Raw genomic sequence first — 24,137 nt, 5'->3', positions numbered from 1 at the left:
GGGTACGATTACCGGGATCACTCGTCAATAAAGTGTATGCACATAACTGTCATTCGCTTTGAATAAAAGTGTCTACTGTACTGTCTATAGTATAAACAAACTACAAACTCATAGAGCTATATCACTGTCTAACTCTTTATATACATTTGTAAGAAATATATATTGTTTCAATGATTTACAATTTATGTGCAGGAAGTGGACTAAGTCTTGAATGAAATGAATCTAAATGATTTATATGGAAGCCTGTATGAACTGCATGCCCCAACAATTTAGCATAGCAGGCCTTGCAGTGTTAATAACAACCAACCCAACATGCTTGTTATGTGTAGCGGTCAGCTGTCAAGCAAATGGGGACTGAGACATGTAAATAACCCTTATGACATGTAAAAACTATTATGCATTGTAGTACAGCTTGTTATAATGGTGCCATTACTATGTTATTGTCTACCGACTATCGTTGATCTGTGGAATAACGTCTTGTTTACATTACTAACCGTTGTGTTGTAGCTGTCAACTTGTAATGCTGTGAGTGGGGAGAATGTCAAGTCTTTACGTCGTGTGCGTCGAAAGTGACGTTGCCAAAGGCTGTTATGTGTTACGTTTGACGTTTTTTTCTTCTCTTGGTCCGGGTTTGTTGCGTTTCGATTGTTTTGTTCATGAGAACATACAAATTGATCGTCAGGCAAAAATCGAAGTGGAAAGACATCGAACAGAATTGCGATCTGGTATGTTATAAAACAATATCAAGGGCTTGATAAAAAAAAACGTTTTTGCACACAAAGAATTCCGCAAGTACAAGAAACCAATGAAAACGCGCAGAAAATGTCATATGATAGTAATGCATACAAAATGTTCACAATACTTTACACTATTGGCGAAATATCGTCGAAATTGCACGTTATGCAGCTAATGTTTGCATTACAGACTTCAATCCATTTGTAAAGAAACTAAGGTTGGGGTGGGACGTTCAGTCGCTGTGTCAAAATGTAGTTATGCCCTGTGTGTAACAACGTCAACCCGCAAACTATACTGCAGACTTGGTTTAAATGAAACAAGAACCCAGATTCGGAATTTCACTATTGAAATAGAAACACTGCCTACTCATCAATGTCAGTAGAAAACACACCCTATGTCTGTTTGTCTGTCAGCTATGACGGCCAAACGTGCAGCTCTGATCACCGACTCCTACAAGGTAGTAAAGAGATCCAGGAGAGAGGAGAAGAGGGAGAAGAGGACCCCATCTCCTCCCCAGAAGAGTTAGAGCTGTGTGTGTGTGTGTGTGTGTGTGTGTGTGTGTGTGTGTGTGTGTGTGTGTGTGTGTGTGTGTGTGTGTGTGTGTGTGTGTGTGTGTGTGTGTGTGTGTGTGTGTGTGTGTGTGTGTGTGTGTGTACAGCAAACCACACAGTTGTCATACAAGACAGATGGGACATAGTAGAGTATGAAATTGAACTACTGTTTTCAAATGACACCCAAATAATGACACCCAAAAGACACAATGAATAAAATGAAATGGCATGCTAGAATAGTTTTATTGGTCTCCGGAGAGGAAATGAGTGATTCAGTGATGCAACTCAATTTGTCAACAGAGCACTATGGCCCAGCTGTAAGTGATTGGTCATGGTGGTGTCACTCTAACCTGGCTTCCTGTCTCTCGTCCAATCAGACACTAAGCCGCATCCCCTCACGGCCAGAGAGATAGAGCTGCAGGAGCTGAGGCAGTTTGACCAGGACTGGCGGTATGGACCCTGCACAGGTACCCTGCAGCAACCCGTGTTAACTATCTTGACAACACATTTTAATACCGTTGTTCATAATAACAACATGCAGCACAGCGGAGCGCCAGTGTTTCATCTTTGCATGGTTCCTTTATAGTGTGATTGTAACTGTTTTCTAAGTGTGGTGAAGGAGAGTCGGACCAAAACGCAGCGTGTAGATTACGATTCATGTTTAATGAAGAAAACACACTAAACACAAACACTACAAAACGTAACGAAAACCGAAACAGCCTAAACTGGTGCAAACTAACACTAGACAGTTACAAGGACACTAAGGACAATCACCCACAAAACAACCAAAGAATATGGCTGCCTAAATATGGTTCCCAATCAGAGACAACAATAAACACCTGACTCTGATTGAGAACCACTCCAGACAGCCATAGACTCTGCTAGATCACCCCACTAGCTACAATCCCACTATATACCAAAACCCCAAGACAAAACACACCACAATACAAAAACCCCATGCCACTCCCTGGCCTGACCCAATACATAGAGATAAACACAAAATACTTCGACCAGGGCGTGACAGTGATGTTTTAGCGTTTCATCTCCTGTGACATATTGTTTTGCGAATTGTTTTAAACCGATCCAATTGTTTTCCCTCCTGTATCTCATAGTGTTATATGATCTACAGTAGAGTTCCTACTCGCACTGTACTCCCACTCTCTCTCTCTCTCTCTCTATCAGGTATCAGTCGCTTGCAGAGGTGGGAGAGAGCTGCACAGCATGCATGGGAATAGCCTTCAGCTGAGACACAGAACGGGAAGGTCCAGGAGATATAGTAGCACAACTGGCAGATTCATGTACAAATGAGACATTCTTTAATGTCCCCATAGGAGAAGGTTAAACCCCCTCAGGAGATCAGAGATTTGCTACTTAGCGCAGACACAGACCCGGACTACACACACTGGTACCATGATCAGAATACTACACACACAACGAACAAGCAGATTCATGTACAAATGCATGTACATTCTTTAGTAAAAAGGGTTCTTCGGCTGTCCCCATAGGAGAAGCCTTTTGGGTTCTAGGTAGAAGTATTTTGGGTTCCATGTAGAACCAAAATGGTTCTACATGGAACCAAAAAGGGTTCTTCAAATGGTTCTCCTATGGGGACAGCTGAAGAACCCCTTTAGGTTTTAGATAGCACCTTTTTTTCTAAGAGTGTACACACACCACACACAAAAAAAACTCTCATAAACACACACACTTGATTCTGGACCATTACAAATGTATTCCAGCCATACAGTATCATAAGTAGCATTGTGCATAACAGTAATTAGATATTATACAATTGTCATAAAATATTGTCTTCGTACTGTTTTGTCTTTCAGCCTGTGGAGTGACTATCCATTGTGAGAAATAAAAAGTGGAGAGACAGAGAAGATATAAGTGAAATGTCCAAAGTTCACGTGGTTTTGCTTTTGTTCAGTTTGGGTTTGACTGCTAACCATCACACTACACTTAAATAAATAAATAACATTTTCTACCCAAATATCCTTTTTTGTTCGGTCTGTCACACAAACACACCACTGCCTACGTCACACATTTGGTACACTTTTGAGACGTTTACATAAATATTTTTTATAGGTAACCTATTTCAAAATAAAGTTTTTCAATTGTATATGTACCAGAGTGAAGAGAGAGAGAGAGAGAGAGAGAGAGAGAGAGAGACAGAGAGAGAGAGAGAGAGAGAGAGAGAGGGACAGTCAGATGTTGCTATTACCTGCTAATGTGGTGTAGACAGTGACACATTCTATTACACAGTAATACACATTGAGTATACCAGACATTAGGAACACCTTTTTTTTCTTGAGTTGCTCAAGATTAGAAAGGTGTTCCTAATGTCTGGTATACTCAATGTGTTATTACTGTGTAATAGAATGTGTCACTGTCTACACAACATGTGTGGATGGTCCCCTTGCTCTCAGCCAAGGGAGTGGGCTCACTCACAATTTCGCCTCAGAACACAGCCATGAATAAAGAATGATACCAACACATCCTCTGAGAGCAACTTCTCCCAACCATCCAGGAACAGTTTGGTGAGGAACAATGCCTTTTCCAGCATGATGGAGCACCTTGCCATAAGGCAAAAGTGATAACTAAGTGGCTCGGGGAACAAAACAATGATATTTTGGGTCCATGGCCAGGAAACTCCCCAGACCTTAATCCCATTGAGAACTTGTGGTCAATTCTCAAGAGGCGGGTGGACAAACAAAATCTCACAAATTCTGACAAACTCCAAGCATTGATTATGCAATAATGGGCTGCCATCAGTCAGGATGTGACCCAGAAGTTAATTGACAGCATGCCAGGGTGGATTGCAGAGGTCTTGGAAAAGAAGGGTCAACACTGCAAATATTGACTCTTTGCATCAACTTCATGTAATTGTCAATAAAAGCCTTTGACACTTATGAAATGCTTGTAATTATACTTCAGTATTCCATAGTAGCATCTGACAAAAATATCTAAAGACACTGAAGCAGTAAACTTTGGGGATATTAATATTTGTGTCATTCTCAACTTTTGGCCACGACTGTACACAATCCATCTCTCAATTGTCTCAAGGCTTAAAAATCCTTCTTTAACCTGTCTCTTCCCCATCATCTACACTGATTTAAGTAGATTTAACAAGTGACATCAACAAGGGATTATAGCGTTCAGCTGGATTCACCTAGTCAGATGTCCATGGAAAGCACAAGCGTTCTTAATGTTTTGTATTCTCAGTGTATATGTAGCTATACAGACAAGTTTGTCACTCATTGTGTATTTATTCCTTGTTTTATTATTTTTCTAGTATTTCATTTTTTTCCTCTCGGCATTGTTGGGAAGGGCCCGTGAGTGTTAGTCTATATCTGTTGTTTATGAAGCATGTGACAAATAAAATGTGATTTGATTTGAGTAATAGCCCAGAATACGTGATGTAGGCTAATGTGTTGCGTCAGACTAGCAATAGCCTCCTGCTGTTAACGTGACCTCTTATAGAGCAGATAGGAGGGTGTGTGTGTGTGTGTGTGTGTGTGTGTGTGTGTGTGTGTGTGTGTGTGTGTGTGTGTGTGTGTGTGTGTGTGTGTGTGTGTGTGTGTGTGTGTGTGTGTGTGTGTGTGTGTGTGTGTGTGTGTGTGTGAGAGAGAGAGAGAGAGAGAGAGAGAGAGAGAGAGAGAGAGAGAGAGAGAGAGAGAGAGAGAGAGAGAGAGAGAGAGAGAGAGAGAGAGAGATGGAGCGGGGGGCACATATAATGTCTGACCACATATGACTTTAGGTACATATGCGACCAGACATGCCGCGTTCAAAACAACTGGGAACTTGGAAAAATACGAGATCAAATCATGATGCCGGTGATCTTCAGGTCGGAGCTCTAGTAAAGAGTCCAATATTGTGCGTCACCCATTAGCATTCTGGTGACAGATGGGCGTTGGGGGAGGGAGCTCTCAGCTTTACCTTTAAATCTACGTTCCGCCTATTTTGCTTGACAAACTTTACTATTGGTCAGGGGTAACGCGAAGCGAATGTCATTGACGAACCCATTGGGTTGTACAAAAGGCAATCACCTGAAAAACGACTGTCGCACAGCACGTTCATTGGTCAAGCACTGAGCCAAGGGCAAGGTTGGGGTTCCACCCTCCTGCAGCAAATCACTGGTAGGCGGGTTTATAGAAGTTGCTGCAATGTGATTCGCTGTACAGCCAATTCAGTCTAAATCCCAGGTCTCTAATTGGCCTAACTTCTGCTCCTACGATTTCTGCCACTGATGCACAACTGTGTAATTCTGTGGCCTAGCATTAAATAAAGCGACGGCTATTTAGATAGCTGTGACAGAGCGGGTGGATTAAAGCGCACGACATCGGTGTTGTAATCAAATATAAAAGTAGGGGAATACGGCTCCAACAAATCTTAGTTGTACCGGAAGAAAATTACTGTTATTCTCTGAAAATGCCTTCCTTATAATTTTCCAGGACGTAACGTTAGCTAGTGATTCAGTGGGAGAGATAGTCAGGCAGTTAATGTAACGTTAGATCGATTTCTCAATTCTTCGTGGGAATTACCGTTTTTTTTGTGGTTTTCTAATCCTATTTGTTTTGATATTGTGTTATTTACTCAACGTTTCGGAATTAGTTGTTAGTCAACGCAATACCGGGATACGTAGTGTACTGGTAAGTCTCCCTAAATGAATTTGAGCGTAAACGTCCCGTGCAAACAGGATTATTCGCTAGGTACCGATTCTGAGAACGCCAGTTAGCAAATGTTAGCATATTTGAACGCGTCGCAGCGGCTCGGCCTGGAAGTAGGGCATTTACCTTCAATGCAGATATTTAAAAGCTCGTCAACAAGACTTTATCGTTGTATGTCAACAAACACACGACATTCATTGCATTTGTTTTATTTGTAAAATAATGTGAGAGTGGTTGACAAACACTTGACCCGTGTCTGCGTGCTCACTTGAGCGCTGCGTCGGATGCTGCGAGGATGATTCTGTCGGTAACATTCTGAGATTCTGACATTGTATCTTCTTCGAACCATCGATAGGTGCATTTAGCACAACGTGACGGAGAATTCACGGTTCCAGTATATTATGATGTTACGAAGTTTATTGTGTCATGTGTTGAACCCCCTCCTGAACAGGTGCTGTAAATCAACCTAATTTACATGCAACAGGTGCATCTGATTCACTATCTAGGCTCGTTTTGTAATGTCCCCAGGCGGTTATCTCTGTCTCAACATTATCGGTATTTACAGCATCAAGTCGGTCACCATATTGTGGTCATGTTTCATTCAGTGCAGTGAGATCATGAATAGAATGGAGAGTACACAATAACCCCCCCCACCCTCCATTTTATTTTCAGTAGTTAAGAGTTAATGTTCTGTAGGCCTACTGATGTGTTGTGTATCCACCGTCACACTCTCTCTCTTTGACTCCCCCTGTCTCCACCCCGCTTCTCTATCCCTCTCTCCTTCAGGGATGGACAATGCCCATACTAAGACCGTCGAGGAGGTGTTGGGGTATTTCTGTGTGAATGAGTCGACAGGCCTGAGCTGTGAACAGCTGAGGAAGAGCAAGGAGAGATGGGGCCCAAACGGTATGTCCTAGTTCGTGACCTAAATGACTCTTACCTATGTAGTGCACTGCTTTTGACCAGCGCCTATAGGACTCAGTTCACTATTTTTTTGACCAATGTAGGGAATAGGTGTCTTTTGGGATACAGCCCAAACCCTTCACTCCGAATCCTTAACCCTTGACCCCTTTTACTCTCACCAGTATTCAATTGTTTCAATGATTATTACAAAGTAATGACACCAAGTTAGGCCTATATTTAGTAATGTGAAGATGATATTGATGATGGCTGATAATAGCAATGTTATTGCTATGTTTATAACAATCTCTCTTTCTCTCTGGATTTCTGAACTCCATGATGCAGAGTTACCGGCAGAAGAAGGTAAGATGTTCATTATCTCTCTCTCCGGTCGCTCTCTCTCTGTCCCCTGCATTTACATTCTTTCCATATCTGTGTTTCCAGGGAAGTCGCTATGGGAGCTGGTCCTGGAACAGTTTGAGGATCTGTTGGTTCGGATTCTTCTGCTGGCTGCCTGCATCTCCTTCGTAAGGACACACACTCACACACACACAAAGACTACCTGAACAAACACTATCGTAAATACTGTAGCTTTACTGTATATGGCTAAGTTACAGCCTACCCAAAGCCAGTCAGACGTATGTTTATAGCTTTTTCAATATTTTGCTCTGAGCATTACTATTAATTCTTTATATCCTCACAGTATTATCATCTCTGTCACATACTCTCTTGGTTGTTGAAAACAAGTTCCTCTTTAACCTCTCTTCTCTCTCTCTCTTCTGACAGACTCTTGCCTGGTTCGAGGAAGGAGAGGGGACCATCACAGCCTTCGTGGAACCCTTCGTCATCCTCCTCATCCTCATCGCCAACGCTATCGTCGGGGTGTGGCAGGTAAAGTCAGTGTTTTGACATGTTGCATTAGTGCGTGTTCCTTCCTAAGTGTGTGTGTGTGTTCATGCATAAACAAGTTTATTAATGTGTGATGATGTGTGTTCATTCACGTGTGTGTGTTTTTCCAGGAGCGTAATGCCGAGAACGCGATCGAGGCGCTGAAGGAGTATGAGCCTGAGATGGGGAAGGTGTACCGACAGGACAGGAAGAGTGTCCAGAGGGTCCGGGCTAAGGACCTCGTACCTGGGGACATAGTGGAGGTGGCAGGTAGGCAGAACAACTACAAATCCCAGAGTCCTCTAGGGACCACAGTGTTCTACACTGTAACTGATAACATTGTTGAGGTACTATAGCAGGTAGGCAGAAATATCCCACCATCCTCTAGTCTTGGGGCCTAAGTGTTCTTTATATTAGAAGTCCTCCAATAATGGAAAGAAGAACAGCAACTCTCCCAAAAAAACACCTATGATATTGAGGTACTATAGCAGGTAGGGGGAAAAACTACAAATTCTGTAACTCCTGAAAGGTCCATTGTGCTCTATACATTGTACCTGGGGAGTGGAGACACAGTGAAGGTGGCAGGTGTGTAGGGGGAAACAGAAACTACAAATCCCATACCCATTAAGTAAATCTCATACCCAAAGTGTTCTATTATTGACCGAGTTGTTTAAATTTCCCAAAATATATTTTTTAGGTACCCTTGACATGTTTTTATCTGTATGGGTTGGATATTTGCCCTCTCGCATCATCATGGAAATCAAAGAAAGGTTTTATGGGAAATTAATAATTTAATCAAGGTGCTGTCAGTTGATGTGATATCCGAAGAGGCCTACAATACCCAATATCCCTGCATCTTGATAAGCTCTGGGAATGAGGCCAGACGGGTTCAGCGACGCTAACCTTTTCTAAATATTTTCTCAATTAAACTTTTTACAGATATCTGACTGAAAATGCGGTTTGGGGGTCAGTTTCAAATTTCTGTGTGACTTTTAGCGACAACACAGCTCAAAGGGTTAAGACCGCCCCAATTGTCGAATCCTCAAGACGCTCCGTTTCTATTCTTAGAGCTTCAAAGAAGTAACAGAGGAAATGGGATTTGAGTGTTTTTTATTTGTGTGTGACTCCGAGAGATTCACAGTGGCGATGTTTGGCTTAAAGAGCATGGGAACTTTGTGACACCAATCACAGTTTACACAGCGGAACACTGGGGGACGCATCCCAAATGGCACCCTATTCCCTTTTATAGTGTGCTATTTTTGACCAGAGCTAGGGAATAGAGTGCCATTTGGGAATCATCCATGGAGGATTGTTTAAAAAAAACGTAACACACTGTTTATCGCATCAATCATCACATCACTGCCTGTCTATCCGTCTGAGCCAATGATCTTGCAGGGTTTGAGATGTTTATCAATGAATTTGGCTGATTGACAGGTCATAAATAAACAAAACAGCAGTTGTGTGGAAATAAGATGATACGTCTATGGGCTTTAGTTTAATATGGGTTGTATTTTAATATGGGTTGTATTATAATATGGGTTGTATTAGAACAAACTTAAAACAACGGTCAATCTAAGCGCTGGCGGTGTCAAATATTTTTGCTATTTTCACAACCATAATTATCGATGCTGTTTGCTGGCATGGGCGCGAAAGGGCTGGGTTTTTATGAATAAACAAGTTTGGGGTGTGTCGACTTGGCCCCTCACTGGCCAATCAGAAACGTGCTCCATGGCGAAAATATGTGGTTGCTTTAAGTTGTGTATTTACGGTCTGTTATGTATTGCCTTGGAATCAACTCCAATTCCAATGTTAGTCCATTATAGTTTGTTAAACAGCTTACAGAAACTAAATAACAAAATGTAGACCTATCCCATCTTTGCTAAATTCAGTATGTTAACTTGACCCTGTTTGCATTCTACATTGTTCTAAGAAATTGCATGGCTTCGATGTGGAAATATACACAAGTTGAATCAACTTGTTTTAAATACAGTAGCTGGACAAAGATCCACTATAAAGGGAGGATGTCCACTCACCTTTTTTAAACTGCTACCAAGTATGTTTTATGTACACTACCATTCAAAAGTTTGGGGTCACTTAGAAATGTCCTTGTTTTTGAGAGATAATCCCTTATTTATTTAAAATAACATCAAATTGGTCAGAATTACAGTGTAGACATTGTTAATGTTGTAAATAACTATTGTAGCTGGAAACTGCTGATTTATTTTATGGAATATCTACGTAGATGTACAAAAGCCCATTATCAGAAACCATCACTACTGTGTTCCAATGGCACGTTGTATTAGTTCTTCCAAGTTTATCATTTTAAAAGGCTAATTTATCATTAGAAAATCCTTTTGCAATTATGTTAGCACAGCTGAAAGCTGCTGTGCTAATTAAAGAAGCAATAAAACTGGCCTCCTTTAGACTAGTTCAGTATCTGGAGCATCAGCATTTGTGGGTTCAATTACAGGCTCAAAATGGCCAGAAACAAAAAACGTTATTTTGTAACGCATCAGTCTATTCTTGTTCTGAGAAATAAAGGCTATTCCATGTGAAATCTTGCCAAGAAACTGAAGCTCTCATACAACGCTGTGTACTACTCCCTTCACAGAACAGCGCAAACTGGCTCTAACCAGAATAGAACAAGGAGTGGGAGGCCTCAGTGCACAACTGAGCAAGAGGACAAGTACATTAGGATGTCTAGTTTGAGAAACAGATGCCTCACAAGTCCTTAACTGGCAGCTTCATTAAATAGTACCGCAATACACCATTCTGAAAGTCAACAGTGAAGAGGTGACTCTGGGATGCTGGCCTACTAGGCAGAGTTCCTCTGTCCATGCTCTGTTCTTTTGCTCATCTTAATCTTTTATTTTTATTGGCCAGTCTGAGATATGGCTTTTTCTTTGCTACTCTGCTTAAAGGTCAGCATCCTACTCCTCGTTCTCTTCACTAATGAAGCTGCCAGTTGAGGACTTGTGAGGTGTCTGTTTGCTTACAGTTGACTGGGGCAGCTCTAGCAGAGAAGAAATTTGAGACTGACTTGTTGGAAAGGTGGCATCCCATGACGGTGCCACGTTGAAAGTCACTGAGCTCTTCAGTATGGGCCATTCAACTGCCAGTGTTTGTCTATGGAGATTGCATGGCTTGTGCTCAATTTTATACTCCTGTCAGCAATGGGTGTGGCTGATCTAGCCAAATCCACTAATTTCTGCAATGTAAGACTTGAACCATCACCTCCCTGTTCCGCCCCGTTTTCCCCCAGTGGGTGATAAAGTCCCAGCAGACATCCGGCTGACCTCCATCCGCTCCACCACACTGCGAGTGGACCAGTCCATCCTGACGGGGGAGTCAGTGTCTGTGATCAAACACACAGACCCAGTGCCTGACCCGCGAGCCGTCAACCAGGACAAGAAAAACATGCTGTTCTCTGTAAGTGGGTGGGAGAGAGTGTGTGGTGGTGGGGGGTCATTATCTGATTAGAAATAGACCAGCACAGCACGTGGGATTAAGGCATCAAGCTAAAAGGTGCACATTTGTTTGTGTAGGTGTGGGAGAGAGTGTGTGTGTGTGTGTGTGTTTTATTGATCTAATGGGAGATATGGTGTGCAAGAGGAACCAGAACTCAGGACTGTGTGTGTGTGCACTTTGATGTGAGTATTGAAGGTGTGACTCAACCGTTTGTTGAATAAAACATCACTCGCATTGTTTGCACAGGACACGTACAAAAACACACAATATACTGCGTGATGTAACCTACTAAAGTGCTCCTCGTGCACTTCTGAAGAGCCAGCTGAACGAGCTTCAAGACCACTGTCTTCCAGGTCAATGTACTGATAGTGGAGCCATCGAACTGGACCATCGAGGGCTGTGTTGGTACTAGACCTACCCCCACATACGGATTCTGTTCTGTATATCACTAAACGATACCGAATGTGTGAGATGCATGTTGTTGACCCCCCCGCACGCCACCTACATAGTCAGAACACAATTTGTGATTTATAATACATCTACCCAATGAGCACAAGACGTTGGAAACACTTTGTGGTTTTAAATGTTGAAAAAAAAATGTTGAAAATACATTGTGTATTTCTGGTTGAAAAGATGTCATTCTGCTCTTGTGTTTTACTGTAATCCCCATGTTTTTTTTCTTCTCTTGACTCGTGTTTCTATTTGATCAGGAAAAGTATGCTGCTTTTCAGATCAAACTCCTGTTGTAGTTAAGAGTGTACCAACACATTGCTTTGTATCATTGTTCTTCCAGGGCACCAACATTGCGGCGGGCAGGGCTATAGGTGTGGTGGTAGCTACAGGGGTGCAGACTGAGATCGGGAAGATTCGCGACGAGATGGCTGCTACAGACCCAGAGAGAACACCGCTGCAGCAGAAACTGGACCAGTTTGGAGAACAGCTGTCCAAGGTACAAGGACTTTCCTTCTCTTTCTTTTCCTCATTCATTTTATTTAATCTGTCAGCTGTATTGTTCCTTAACTGACTTTCCTAGTTAAATAAAATAAAAATGTTTTAAAAAATTGTGAGTGGCAGTGTTGTGATTACAGGCTCTCTCCCTCCCTTTAGGTGATCACAGTGATCTGTGTGGCAGTGTTGTGATTACAGGCTCTCTCCCTCCCTTTAGGTGATCACAGTGATCTGTGTTATAGTGTTGTGATTACAGGCTCTCTCCCTCCCTTTAGGTGATCACAGTGATCTGTGTGGCAGTGTTGTGATTACAGGTTCCCTCTCTCCCTTTAGGTGATCACAGTGATCTGTGTGGCAGTGTTGTGATTACAGGCTCTCTCCCTCCCTTTAGGTGATCACAGTGATCTGTGTGGCAGTGTGGGGTATCAACGTGGGCCATTTCAATGACCCGGTCCACGGTGGCAGCTGGCTCAGAGGGGCCGTCTACTACTTCAAGATCGCTGTGGCACTGGCTGTAGCGGCCATCCCTGAGGGTACGTTGTGGGACCAACCACCTCTCTCTTTCCTATTTCCTTCTCTGCCTCCATGTGACACACACAAAGTAGAGCATGAGTCAATTCTATTCTATTCTGAGCAATCTAAACCAAAATGAATTCTCTCAAGACAGCTCCTCTCTGTGTCCATGTAGGCTCTTAACTCGATAAATAGATTGATCAGCCAGTGTACTTTTGTTACATGACTCGGAATAACCATTATGGAACCATATATTTAACTGTCCCTTCACCCTATTCAATCTTGCTCGCCCACAGGCCTACCCGCTGTGATCACCACCTGCCTGGCTCTGGGCACCAGACGCATGGCTCGGAAGAATGCCATCGTCCGCAGTCTGCCCTCTGTGGAGACCTTGGGCTGCACCTCTGTCATCTGCTCCGACAAGACTGGCACCCTCACCACCAACCAGATGTCTGTCCACCGGGTGAGAGAGGGAGGGAGAGAGGGGGGAAAAATAGAGATAGGCGATGAGTAACCACTTTTGGTTCCCTGGAGCTGACCTGAAAGTGGAATGGTTTGGCATGTTGATTGACAGACACTCAGCCTGATGCTGACCTAACCTAACTGATTGTGACAATGAGGGTGTATCTTCTAACCCGGTCTGTCTGTATCTGCATGTGTGTGTAGATATTTGTTGTGGACAGTGTGTCAGGGGAGCGATGCACCCTGAGTGAGTTTTCGGTGACCGGATCGACTTACGCCCCGGAAGGGGAAGTGTGAGTGCCTTTAACCTTTTAACCCTTAACTGATGATTGCCATGTTCAAAACAACTGGGAACTTGGAAATATCGGACTTCAGTCCGTTCAAGACAACTGAACTCTGGAACAAAACGAGCCCCGACCGGGAAGAATTGCTTTGAATGGTCATCCAACATGAAATTCCATGCCAGAAACTCATCTTTCTAGAGCTCTGAAATTCTGACCTGAAGATCAGGGAGGTCATGATTTGACCGCGTTTCTTTGGAGTTTCCAGTTGTCTTGAAAGCACTAGATGTCATGACGAATCACTCATCCCAAATTTTGCTAGGACTGTCTGAGTGGGGAGGGGAAAACTGAAAACTACCTGTTATTGGCAGAGGGGTTTGGAACTCTTTCTTATTGGTCTATTAACTAATTTACTGCCTGGTGATGCCACCAGGCAGGCCAAAACTCTATCCCACCAAAATTGGCTGAAATTTTACGGCAGTCTTGTCAATTGGACATGATCAGTTTTCACAAGTTCTGTTTTATTTCAACCTCAGTGTGGAAATATATATATTACAGATGAATCATGTTTCTGATTGCACTGGACCTTTAAGATGCTGATCTTGTTATCTTTCTAACATTTGGTTCCCCTCTACTTTCTTTCTTTCTCTGGTCTCATTCTCCCCCTCTTCTGGCTTTTCACAATCCCTTACTTCTCACTCTTTCCTCTTTCTCTCTTACCCTCTTACCCTCTCTCCCTCTTATCTCTCCCCATGTCATCTTCCATATCCACCTTTAACTCTCTTCTCCTTGTCCTCTTTCTTTCTTTCTCCCAGGTATAAAGATGAGACGATAGTGAAGTGTAGTCAGTATGAGGGCCTGGTGGAGATGGCCTCTATCTGTGCTCTGTGTAACGACTCCTCTCTGGACTACAACGAGGTGAGAACAGTGCCAGCCCACTTTGCTCACTGCCATGCACACTATAACCACTACACACCATAACCCCTGCCATGCACACCATAACCCCTGCCCTGCCATGCACACCATAACGACTACACACCATAACCACTACACACCATAACCCCTGCCCTGCCATGCACACCATAACGACTACACACCATAACCACTACACACCATAACCCCTGCCCTGCCATGCACACCATAACGACTACACACCATAACCACTACACACCATAACCCCTGCCCTGCCATGCACACCATAACTACTACACTACACACCATAACCACTACACACCATAACCCCTGCCATGCACACCATAACCACTATACTACACACCATAACCCCTGCCCTGCCATGCACACCATAACTACTACACTACACACCATAACCACTGCACACCATAACCCCTGCCATGCACACCATAACTACTACACTACACACCATAACCCCTGCACACCATAACTACTACACTACACACCATAACCCCTGCACACCATAACTACTACACTACACACCATAACCCCTGCACACCATAACTACTACACTACACACCATAACCCCTGCACACCATAACTACTACACTACACACCATAACCCCTGCACACCATAACTACTACACTACACACCATAACCCCTGCACACCATAACTACTACACTACACACCATAACCACTGCACACCATAACCCCTGCCATGCACACCATAACCCCTGCACACCATACAACCACACAACCACTGCCCTGCACACCATATGGTCCTTCTGTAGCTCAGTTGGTAGAGCATGGCGCTTGTAACGCCAGGGTAGTGGGTTCGATTCCCGGGACCACCCATACGTAGAATGTATGCACACATGACTGTAAGTCGCTTTGGATAAAAGCGTCTGCTAAATGGCTTATTATTATTATTATTATTATATAACCACTGCCCTGCACACCATAACCACTACACTACACACCATATATAACCCCTGCTTTGCCCTACACACCATATATAACCCCTGCTTTGCCCTGCACACCATATATAACCCCTGCTTTGCCCTGCACACCATATATAACCCCTGCTTTGCCCTGCACACCATATATAACCCCTGCTTTGCCCTGCACACCATATATAACCACGGCTCTGCCCTGCACACCATATATAACCCCTGCCCTGCACACCATGATACATACAAATGTACATGGACAGACACTTCTTAGTTCTAGTCCTGGAGAGCTACTTTTTTTTGTTCCAGTCCAGTAGCATCTGTTTGGAATAATACATTCAAATAATATATCCTTACTGACCATTAACCTGTGGGTGTGTCGTCCCCCCCCAGTCTAAGGGTGTGTATGAGAAGGTAGGCGAAGCCACAGAGACGGCTCTGTGCTGTCTGGTGGAGAAGATGAACGTGTTCGACACAGACCTCCGAGGACTGTCCGCTGTCGAGAGGGCTACTGCCTGCTGCTCGGTGTGTGTCTAAATTAAATTAATAAAATCTGTGTCCGTGCTTTTGAAAAAATCTGTGTGTACCATTTGAGACGTGCTGACCTAATTTACCTCCTGGCAGGATGATTGAATGATATCTCCTCTCTCCCTCCCTCTATCCTCTCCATCAGGTGATTAAACAGTTGATGAGGAAGGAGTTGACGTTGGAGTTCTCTCGTGACAGGAAGTCCATGTCAGTGTTCTGTTCTCCCAACAAGCTCAGCCGCTCTGCCACGGGGGCCAAGATGTTTGTCAAGGTCAGCTCTCTCCTCTCTCTGTTCTTTCTTGTCGTTTCTGTTCCTGACGCGTTTCTTTCTTCTGAGCTCTTTCTCTATCACTCTCCTCACTTTGTATCAACTTGTCTTCTCTCTCCCAGGGAGCTCCGGAGAGCGTGCTGGAGCGCTGCCGTTGGATCCGGGTGAACAGGGGCGCGCGGGTGCCCATGACACCAGCGGGGCGGGAGCAGCTCCAGGGGACCGTCAGGGAGTGGGCCACGGGGCGGGACACCCTCCGATGCCTCGCCATGGCGACCCGGGACTCACCCCCCGAGATACGCTCCCTCAACCTGGAGAACTCGGCTACCTTCGCCGACTACGAGGTGAGTGATTTTTAGGATTATTTCATCCTTTGTGTTATTATGCACTTTTTATGAATCTATTTTATTGATTTTTGACTATAAAGTGTTGTGGATTTTAAAGGCACTTCAAATACCGTTTTATTTGATTAGCGTTAAATAAACAACAATGTCCCCCCCCCAGTCGGACCTGACCTTTGTGGGCTGCGTGGGGATGCTGGACCCCCCCAGGAAGGAAGTACTTGGTGCGGTCCGCATGTGTCGACAGGCTGGCATCCGGGTCATCATGATCACGGGTATGACACGCCTCGCGCACACACTCCCTCGGTTGTTTGTTGTGTTGTGATACATGTTTGTTGGATGGGGAGATGCAAGACACATAATCTGAGGGGATTCAATAAAGTCAACTGAACAGAATTTCTAGCCTCTCACTCGTCTACCTTAAAATGATATTATAACGTGAAAGGCCGGGACGATAGCAGTATTGCAATATTTTTATTCAATGGCAAAAATGAATACACGATGCAGACCAAACTTTTTTTGTCCTTTAAAAAGCTGCTGTATGTCAAATATTGTTTGCTTTAACTTGGAAAATTAAATAAATGTGACATTATGGATTTTTTCCCTCTAAGTTAAATCCACTTTGTTTTGTTGCCACGACACTATTGAGTATCATGATACTGGTACCGGCCTAATAACGCAATTTCAAACCGTTTTGCCTGCTGGGTGTCATCTCTAACGTCTTGCCTCTAAACTCACGTCCCCCCCAGGTGACAACAAGGGCACGGCCATGTCCATCTGTCGTCGCGTGGGCATCATCACGGAGGAGGAGGAGGAGGCGGGCAGGGACGACCCGTTCTCAGGGGGCCTGACTGGGAGGGAGTTTGACGAGCTGCCCCCCCACCTCCAGAGGCAGGCCTGTCGTACCGGACGCTGCTTCGCCCGCGTGGAACCCACACACAAGAGCCGTATCGTGGAGTACCTACAGAGCCTTGATGACATCACAGCCATGGTGAGGGGGGGCTGTGTGTTCTGTGTGTGTATCTCTGGCAACAGGGTCCCTGTCTAGGGCTCTACTTTGTGACACTTAAAAAGGCATGTTTGCATTGTGTGGGGCCTTTCATGTGTTTCCTCGTTTTGACTCATCGCCTGTTTTTGCCCCCTCCATCCCACTCTCCCCCAGACTGGTGATGGAGTAAATGACGCGCCAGCCCTGAAGAAGGCAGAGATCGGTATCGCCATGGGTTCAGGCACGGCTGTGGCCAAGTCCGCCTCCGAGATGATCTTAGCTGATGATAACTTCTCTACCATCGTAGCGGCTGTAGAAGAGGGCAGAGCCATCTACAACAACATGAAGCAGTTCATACGATACCTCATCTCTTCCAACATAGGAGAGGTTGTCTGGTGAGGATGTGGGGACGAGAGGGATGGATTGGGGGACGAGAGGGATGGATTGGGGGACGAGAGGGATGGATTGGGGGACGAGAGGGATGGATTGGGGGACGAGAGGGATGGATTGGGGGACGAGAGGGATGGATTGGGGGACGAGAGGGATGGATTGGGGGACGAGAGGGATGGATTGGGGGACGAGAGGGATGGATTGGGGGACGAGAGGGATGGATTGGGGGACGAGAGGGATGGATGGATGGATAGGGGGACGAGAGGGATGGATTAGAGGAGAGGACGGGAAAGCCATCTATAACAAAATGAAACCGTTTATAGGAGAGGTTGTATGGTGGAGAGGGGGATGGAAACGGGGGAGGGAGAGAGGGTGGTGGGGTTACAGTTATAAATAAAGGGCAAGGATAACAGAACAGTGGTGGACATTTAGGAGAGGAGTACTCTTTAGGTCAGGTGACAATAGGGAGAAGGAACATTTTAAAAGGAGGGATGGTTGAAGGGATTAATTTGAGGGAAAATAGTAGTCTGGGACAGTGAAAGAGGATTTCTGAATTATGTTGTATCCCTCCCTCACTCTGACCCTCTCTCCTCCAGTATTTTCATGACTGCTGCGCTGGGCATGCCTGAGGCCCTGATCCCAGTCCAGTTGCTGTGGGTCAACCTGGTGACAGACGGCTTCCCGGCCACCGCCCTGGGCTTCAACCCCCCTGACCTGGATATCATGTCCCGCCCCCCACGCTCCCCGAAGGAGCCACTCATCTCCGGCTGGCTCTTCTGCAGATACCTCATTGTCGGATGTGAGTAAATCTAGTATATCTATATCTATGGCAGACACCACATTGTGAGGCTATAGATTATGAACAGACAGGGATTTTGTATTTTTACGTCACAATATCAGCTGGGATTCTAGAATATACACATCTAACCTTTGACTTCTCTCTCAGGCTACGTGGGAGCGGCCACAGTAGGAGCTGCTGCCTGGTGGTTCATGGCAGCACACGACGGACCCAAACTCTCCTTCTACCAACTGGTAAGAACACGTCCCTCTCTTTTACTTTAACGAGGTCTCTGACCTCTCACTCACTACCCATCTCGCTCTTTAAAAAAAAATGTTTTGCTCTATTTTCGCTCCTCCTCTCAGTCCCACTATCTACAGTGCAGTGAAGGCCACGGGGAGTTTGCGGGGGTGCAGTGCTCAGTGTTTGAGTCGCCCTACCCCATGACCATGGCCCTGTCCGTGCTCGTTACCATAGAGATGTGTAACGCCCTCAACAGGTACGCTACTAAAACTGCAACTCCCAACAATTCCTTGCGGTACTTAGCATCGGTCACAGCGATGATTATTTGTGACGCGACACAGAACAGGTTTTTAGTTCTCGTACAGTAACATTTCTATTTATTAGTCACAGTACATTCTACATGTATGAATATTGACTGTATGGTTCATTCAGTTCTATTGCATTTGTAGTCCACCTTTGCTCTTTTCAATCAGACATAAATGTTTACATCAAATTAAACACACAAAAAAGATCATGATATTCATGCCTATTCAGTCGAGTACAGATTTGTATCAGATTATTTAGTATATATGTGGATACTTTACTGACATCTGACTGTGTACTGATATCCAGAGCTCTGTGTTAATATCAATATTCTATTGGCATCTTATGAGTTTGTACTGGTCCATTTCTGAGCTCCGCTGTGTGTGTCCTTGTCCTCAGTCTGTCAGAAAACCAGTCCCTGCTGAAGATGCCTCCTTGGTCCAACCCCTGGCTGGTGGGAGCTATCTGTCTCTCCATGGCGCTCCACTTCCTCATCCTCTACGTTGACCCCCTGCCTGTAAGTGTGTGTTCGTTCATCTGGCATACATTTTCTACTGACTCTGAAAAACACTAAAAGAAAGATGCCCAGGGTCCCTGCTCATCTGTGTGAACGTGCCTTAGGCATGCTGCAAGGGGGCATGAGAACTGCGGATGTGGCCAGGGCAATAAATTGCCATGTCTGTACTGGGTGACGCTTAAGACAGCCTTACAGGGAGACAGGACGGACAGCTGATCGTCCTCTGTGGCAGACCACGTGTAACAACACCTGCACAGGATCAGTACATCCGAACATCGCACCTGCTGGACATGTACAGGATGGCAACAACAACTGCCCGAGATACACTAGGAACACACAATACCTCCATCAGTGCTCAGACTGTCCGCAATAAGCTGAGAGAGGCTGGACAGGGTTTGTAGGCCTGTTGTAAGACAGGTCCTCACCGGCAACAACATTTGAGCCTATGAGGACAAACCCACCATTGCTGGACCAGTCAGGACTGGCAAAAAGTGCTCTTCACTGATGAGTCGCGGTTTTGTCTCACCAGGGGTGATGGTCGGATTACACAGAGGCCTGTACTCTGGAGCGGGATCTATTTGGAGGTGGAGGGTCAGTCATGGTCTGGGGCAGTGTGTCACATCGTCATCGGATTGAGCTTGTTGTCATTGCAGGCAATCTCAACGCTGTGCTTTACGGGGAAGACATCCTCCTCCCTCATGTGGTACCCTTCCTGCAGGCTCATCCTGACATGACCCTCCAGCATGACAATGCCACCAGCCATACTGCTCGTTCTGTGTGTGATTTCCTGCAAGACAGGAATTTCAGTGTTCTGCCATGGCCAGCGAAGCGCCCGGATCTCAATCCCATTGAGCACGTCTGGGACCTGTTGGCACGGAGGGTGAGGGCTAGGGCCATTCCCCCCCAGAAATGTCCTGGGACTTGTAGGTGCCTTGGTGGAAGAGTGGGGTAAAATCTCTCAGCAAGAACTGGCAAATCTGGTGCAGTCCATGAGGAGGAGATGCACTGCAGTACTTAATGCAGCTGGTGGCCACACCAGATTACAAACTTACTTTTGATTTTGACCCCCCACCCTTTGTTCAGGGACACATTATTCAATTTCTGTTGGTCACATGTCTGTGGAACTTGTTCGGTTTATGTCTCAGTTGTTGAATCTTGTTATGTTCATACAAATATTTACACATGTTAAGTTGGCTAAAAACAAACGCAGTTGACAGTGAGAGGATGCTTCTTTTTTTTGGTCCCATTGTTTTCATTATTTTGACAGACTAAATCATTATTCAAATGCCAAAAAAATGGGAGTAAGACTTCACTGATTTTTTATTTTTTAATATTTTGTTATGTGCCAAAATGACCTCTGCTGGACAATGAAGTGCCTGTGTGTTACATTGTGCTCCTCCGATATCTCATTGTTTAACCACCCCCTGCCTTCTCCCCTCTTTCCCTTGCCTTTTCTCCCCTCTCTCCCTTTTCTCCCCTCTTTCCCTTGCCTTTTCTCCCCTCTCTCCCATCCCTTCTCTCCCCTGCCTTCGCCCCTCTCTCCCTTCCCTTCTCTCCCATCCAGGTGGTGTTCCAGATCCGCCCCCTGTCATGGCCACAGTGGGTTGTGGTCCTCAAGATGTCCCTGCCTGTCATCTTCATGGACGAGGCCCTTAAGTTCCTGGCCCGGAACTGGATCGAGCCGGGTACCAACGTGGAGCGCCAGGAGGAGGAGCGGGAGCGCCGGCGGAGGGGTCAAGGGCCAGGGGGCATGACCGCCGCCGTGAGCAGGGCATTCAAGGGCGTGTCCTGGTCGTTCGTTTTAATGTCGTTCCCGCTACTGGTCTGGATTTACAGCCTGGACTCTGATATTACTAACATGTTCTATGAGTGAAGGGGAGAAGAGGGGGTGGGAGGGGTTTGGGGAAGGAACTATAAAATAAATAGGGGAGCAAGTTGAGGTGAAGATGGAGTGCAGGGAAAGGAAAACGTTTAAAATATACATTTTTAGAGGGATAAAGCCAGGGATGAAAGGTGAACAATCTGAGACAGTGAGAGGAAGTGAAGAGGAGGGAGCTGATACAACCTAGCTCAGCACTCTGACTTTTTTAATACGGGCCCTGACCGTAAGTGAGGGATTTTTACAAAACTCAAGGTCCTATTTAATCATGCCTGGTTTAACATTGCCGGAATAGGTCTTGAAAATACCATTCCTCTTGTGCAGAAAGAACGCACGTTTGGGTTCACGTAGCTCCTTGACAACACCATTTTTACAATGTGGGACAAAGCAGAGAAGAAACGCAACTTTGTAGTTGATTCAAACTATCTTTCTGGCCGCTCAGAATGAGTGTTTATTTTTTTCCAATTTAACTTCTCCCCAGAAAGCTTGTTTAGCGGATTTGATTGAATATGGCTGTTGCTTGTGTCTTGAACTCTCTCCTGCATATTTATTCAATTTTGAAAGGTAAATTCCTGTCTATAGAGGATTTCTAACATAGTACTTAATAATTTCATTCCAGTTTCTCTACCTGGAAGTTGACAGGTGGGAAGATAGAGAAAGCAGCTTCTTCAGTCCAGTCTAGGGAATGGAGGGATGACTGGATGGAAAGGGAAAGCTGAAGAATCTTCCAGCATCCGTCAGACTGGCCACACACTGACATTCCAGCCAGCTTCAGAAATCAATCAATCAATAATTAATTAATATTTGATTTAATTTAGGTCTCATCAAACTGTGTCTAGAGAAGAGGACAGCAGAGTACTTCTTTAATGTGTATTTCTTAGGGTTATGGGCTGGCAAAGCTGAATTTTGGAAAGTAAAATATTTTTTGTTCATTTTCACTGCACTATTCGTATTTATTAACGACACGGAATTGTTTTCTTTTTTTTGATTTGTGTCAGATTTTTCTATGACTAACTACTTTGCTACAGAATGGATGTTGCCTCCATGTATGGTTCTGATTAAGGTTGGCTACTCTTTATGACATCATACCCTTTTGTCTCCTTATCATCATGCATGTTTGAGATTGACTACTGGTACATTGCAGATGGACTGCTCAGAATCACTGATCTCCAAATCACCTTGCATTCTAAATAACTACTCATTATGTGATTAAGATTAGCGATTCTGCGCTGTGCCTTGCTCAAACACGCTGACTGTTGCTCTATACTAGAACTGTCCAGGTTGGGTAGTAATGGGCTTTAGGTGCAGGCTTGGCATCTTTTTGCGTTACCAGATTCGTTCTGATGTCCTCCACACGATTTCAGCTGCGTCCTTAAAGTTCTGTCACAATCCTCACGTAGGCCTAGAAGTAGTAGACTTGCCTCTCCGGAAGGCTCCAACATCTCTGACATTGTTGTCGGGCTGAGAAATTGCATCATATTTCAGCTAGGCTACTCTACCATTCTACTAGTTGACCATGTGTTTTGATAGTCTTAACAGCCACTGTGACATCACACCATGAACTAAAGGTACAAAGTTGTGTAGTCTGCTTATGTGGACACCAATACCACTTCCCCTATAGTAGTGGGTTTGTTAGGGCTGGGAACACTTGTGTTTTATTGACTACACACCAAATTTGCAAACACCCCCCCCCCCCCCCCCCCGCAACATTGTTTTTTGTTTATTATGATTGATATAACTACGGTAATTCTGATTAATTGTCGCTGTGGCATCTGTAGTACCCCTACTGTGCCTGTAAAGAATTAGGGGTGCAATTTCTTTTTTTTTTTGTAGTAAAGGGTTATTATAAAAATCATTAATAGGTGTGAGAATGAGAGGAGTGGAAAAGGGGGATGAGGGAGAGATGCTGAGAGGTCTCTTTTCTTTCCATCTCTGTTTCTCTACTAGCGTTCTGCCAGTGCTCTCTGTCTTCATCTGAAACCAATAAGCAAAATAATTCTTAAATTAACAACTTCAAAGGAATAAACATTGAGTGGAGTAATTGGAACTTTTTACAACATTTAATTTTGACTGAATTAAAGTGGGAATGTATTTTGTTTATTGTAAATTGTTCCATTGCTGTCTGCCACATTACTGCTATTTGAAATATGGAAAATGCTTTATGGGATAACAATAAAATTGTTAATTTAAATGTACGTTTTTGTGGTTGCTAATTTGACCAAGGTCAGAGCAATGTATTTAAATACATGGCTGTGGTTAGGGTATTCTTCACATTGTAAAGTCACAATGTGTCTCAATATGGCCCCTCACCATGTCGTCCATGGTTTCCCAAGCCCCCCCCCAAAAAAAAAATCAAAGCTTGAAGAGTTGGGTATTTCAATCCACTGTGTAGTGCTAGGGCAAAACAACAGCCTACATTGGGTAACGCTGATGTTGGCTAACCTCACCAAGAAAAACATGCTGTTTTTATATATTTTTTTTTATGCCGCCGCAAGGTGGCGCAGTAAAGCAGGGTTTGAAGATTTGACAGCTGTAAAGTACCACTGACAGCTGGGCGTGCATGCGTAAGTGGAAACTCGTTGCTGTGTGTGTGTGTGTTTTTCTTTGGGGGGTGGGGGAGTCCAT

General features: G+C 44.6%; 2 protein-coding genes across 2 annotated transcripts; both read left to right on the top strand.

The window, feature by feature from the left end:
* Positions 1 to 1,092: 1,092 nt before the first annotated feature.
* Positions 1,093 to 3,276, top strand: pold4 (DNA polymerase delta 4, accessory subunit). Its single transcript, XM_046309247.1, is given in 6 exon segments — positions 1,093 to 1,127; positions 1,129 to 1,256; positions 1,664 to 1,753; positions 2,469 to 2,509; positions 2,621 to 2,691; positions 3,116 to 3,276. Coding segments are annotated over 6 exon segments (375 nt in total). The 5' UTR covers positions 1,093 to 1,107; the 3' UTR covers positions 3,141 to 3,276.
* Positions 3,277 to 5,535: 2,259 nt separating this feature from the next.
* Positions 5,536 to 23,703, top strand: LOC124001523 (sarcoplasmic/endoplasmic reticulum calcium ATPase 2-like). Its single transcript, XM_046308363.1, has 23 exons — positions 5,536 to 5,935; positions 6,740 to 6,859; positions 7,199 to 7,216; positions 7,298 to 7,380; positions 7,640 to 7,744; positions 7,873 to 8,011; positions 11,004 to 11,170; positions 12,003 to 12,158; positions 12,549 to 12,690; positions 12,967 to 13,133; positions 13,337 to 13,425; positions 14,229 to 14,331; positions 15,671 to 15,802; positions 15,951 to 16,076; positions 16,196 to 16,417; positions 16,578 to 16,689; positions 17,164 to 17,405; positions 17,577 to 17,797; positions 18,389 to 18,591; positions 18,739 to 18,824; positions 18,936 to 19,069; positions 19,516 to 19,633; positions 21,198 to 23,703. The coding sequence occupies exons 2-23, from the start codon at positions 6,742 to 6,744 to the stop codon at positions 21,504 to 21,506; spliced, it is 3,192 nt and encodes a 1,063-aa protein (XP_046164319.1). The 5' UTR covers positions 5,536 to 5,935; positions 6,740 to 6,741; the 3' UTR covers positions 21,507 to 23,703.
* The last annotated feature ends 434 nt before the right edge of the window (positions 23,704 to 24,137 follow it).

The sequence above is a fragment of the Oncorhynchus gorbuscha genome, linkage group LG17 (genome assembly GCF_021184085.1).
Source record: "Oncorhynchus gorbuscha isolate QuinsamMale2020 ecotype Even-year linkage group LG17, OgorEven_v1.0, whole genome shotgun sequence".
Classification (NCBI taxonomy): domain Eukaryota; kingdom Metazoa; phylum Chordata; class Actinopteri; order Salmoniformes; family Salmonidae; genus Oncorhynchus; species Oncorhynchus gorbuscha.
This window is presented reverse-complemented; position numbering and strand designations above follow the sequence as displayed.

Bases quoted from the DNA above. Each gene is read 5' to 3' on its own strand.
- LOC124001523 (XM_046308363.1), top strand. From the start codon at position 6,742: ATGGACAATGCCCATACTAAGACCGTCGAGGAGGTGTTGGGGTATTTC. The intron at 13,426-14,228 runs GTGAGTGCCTTT...TCTTTCTCCCAG, and splicing joins TACGCCCCGGAAGGGGAAGT to GTATAAAGATGAGACGATAG. The intron at 18,592-18,738 runs GTGAGTAAATCT...CTTCTCTCTCAG, and splicing joins CAGATACCTCATTGTCGGAT to GCTACGTGGGAGCGGCCACA.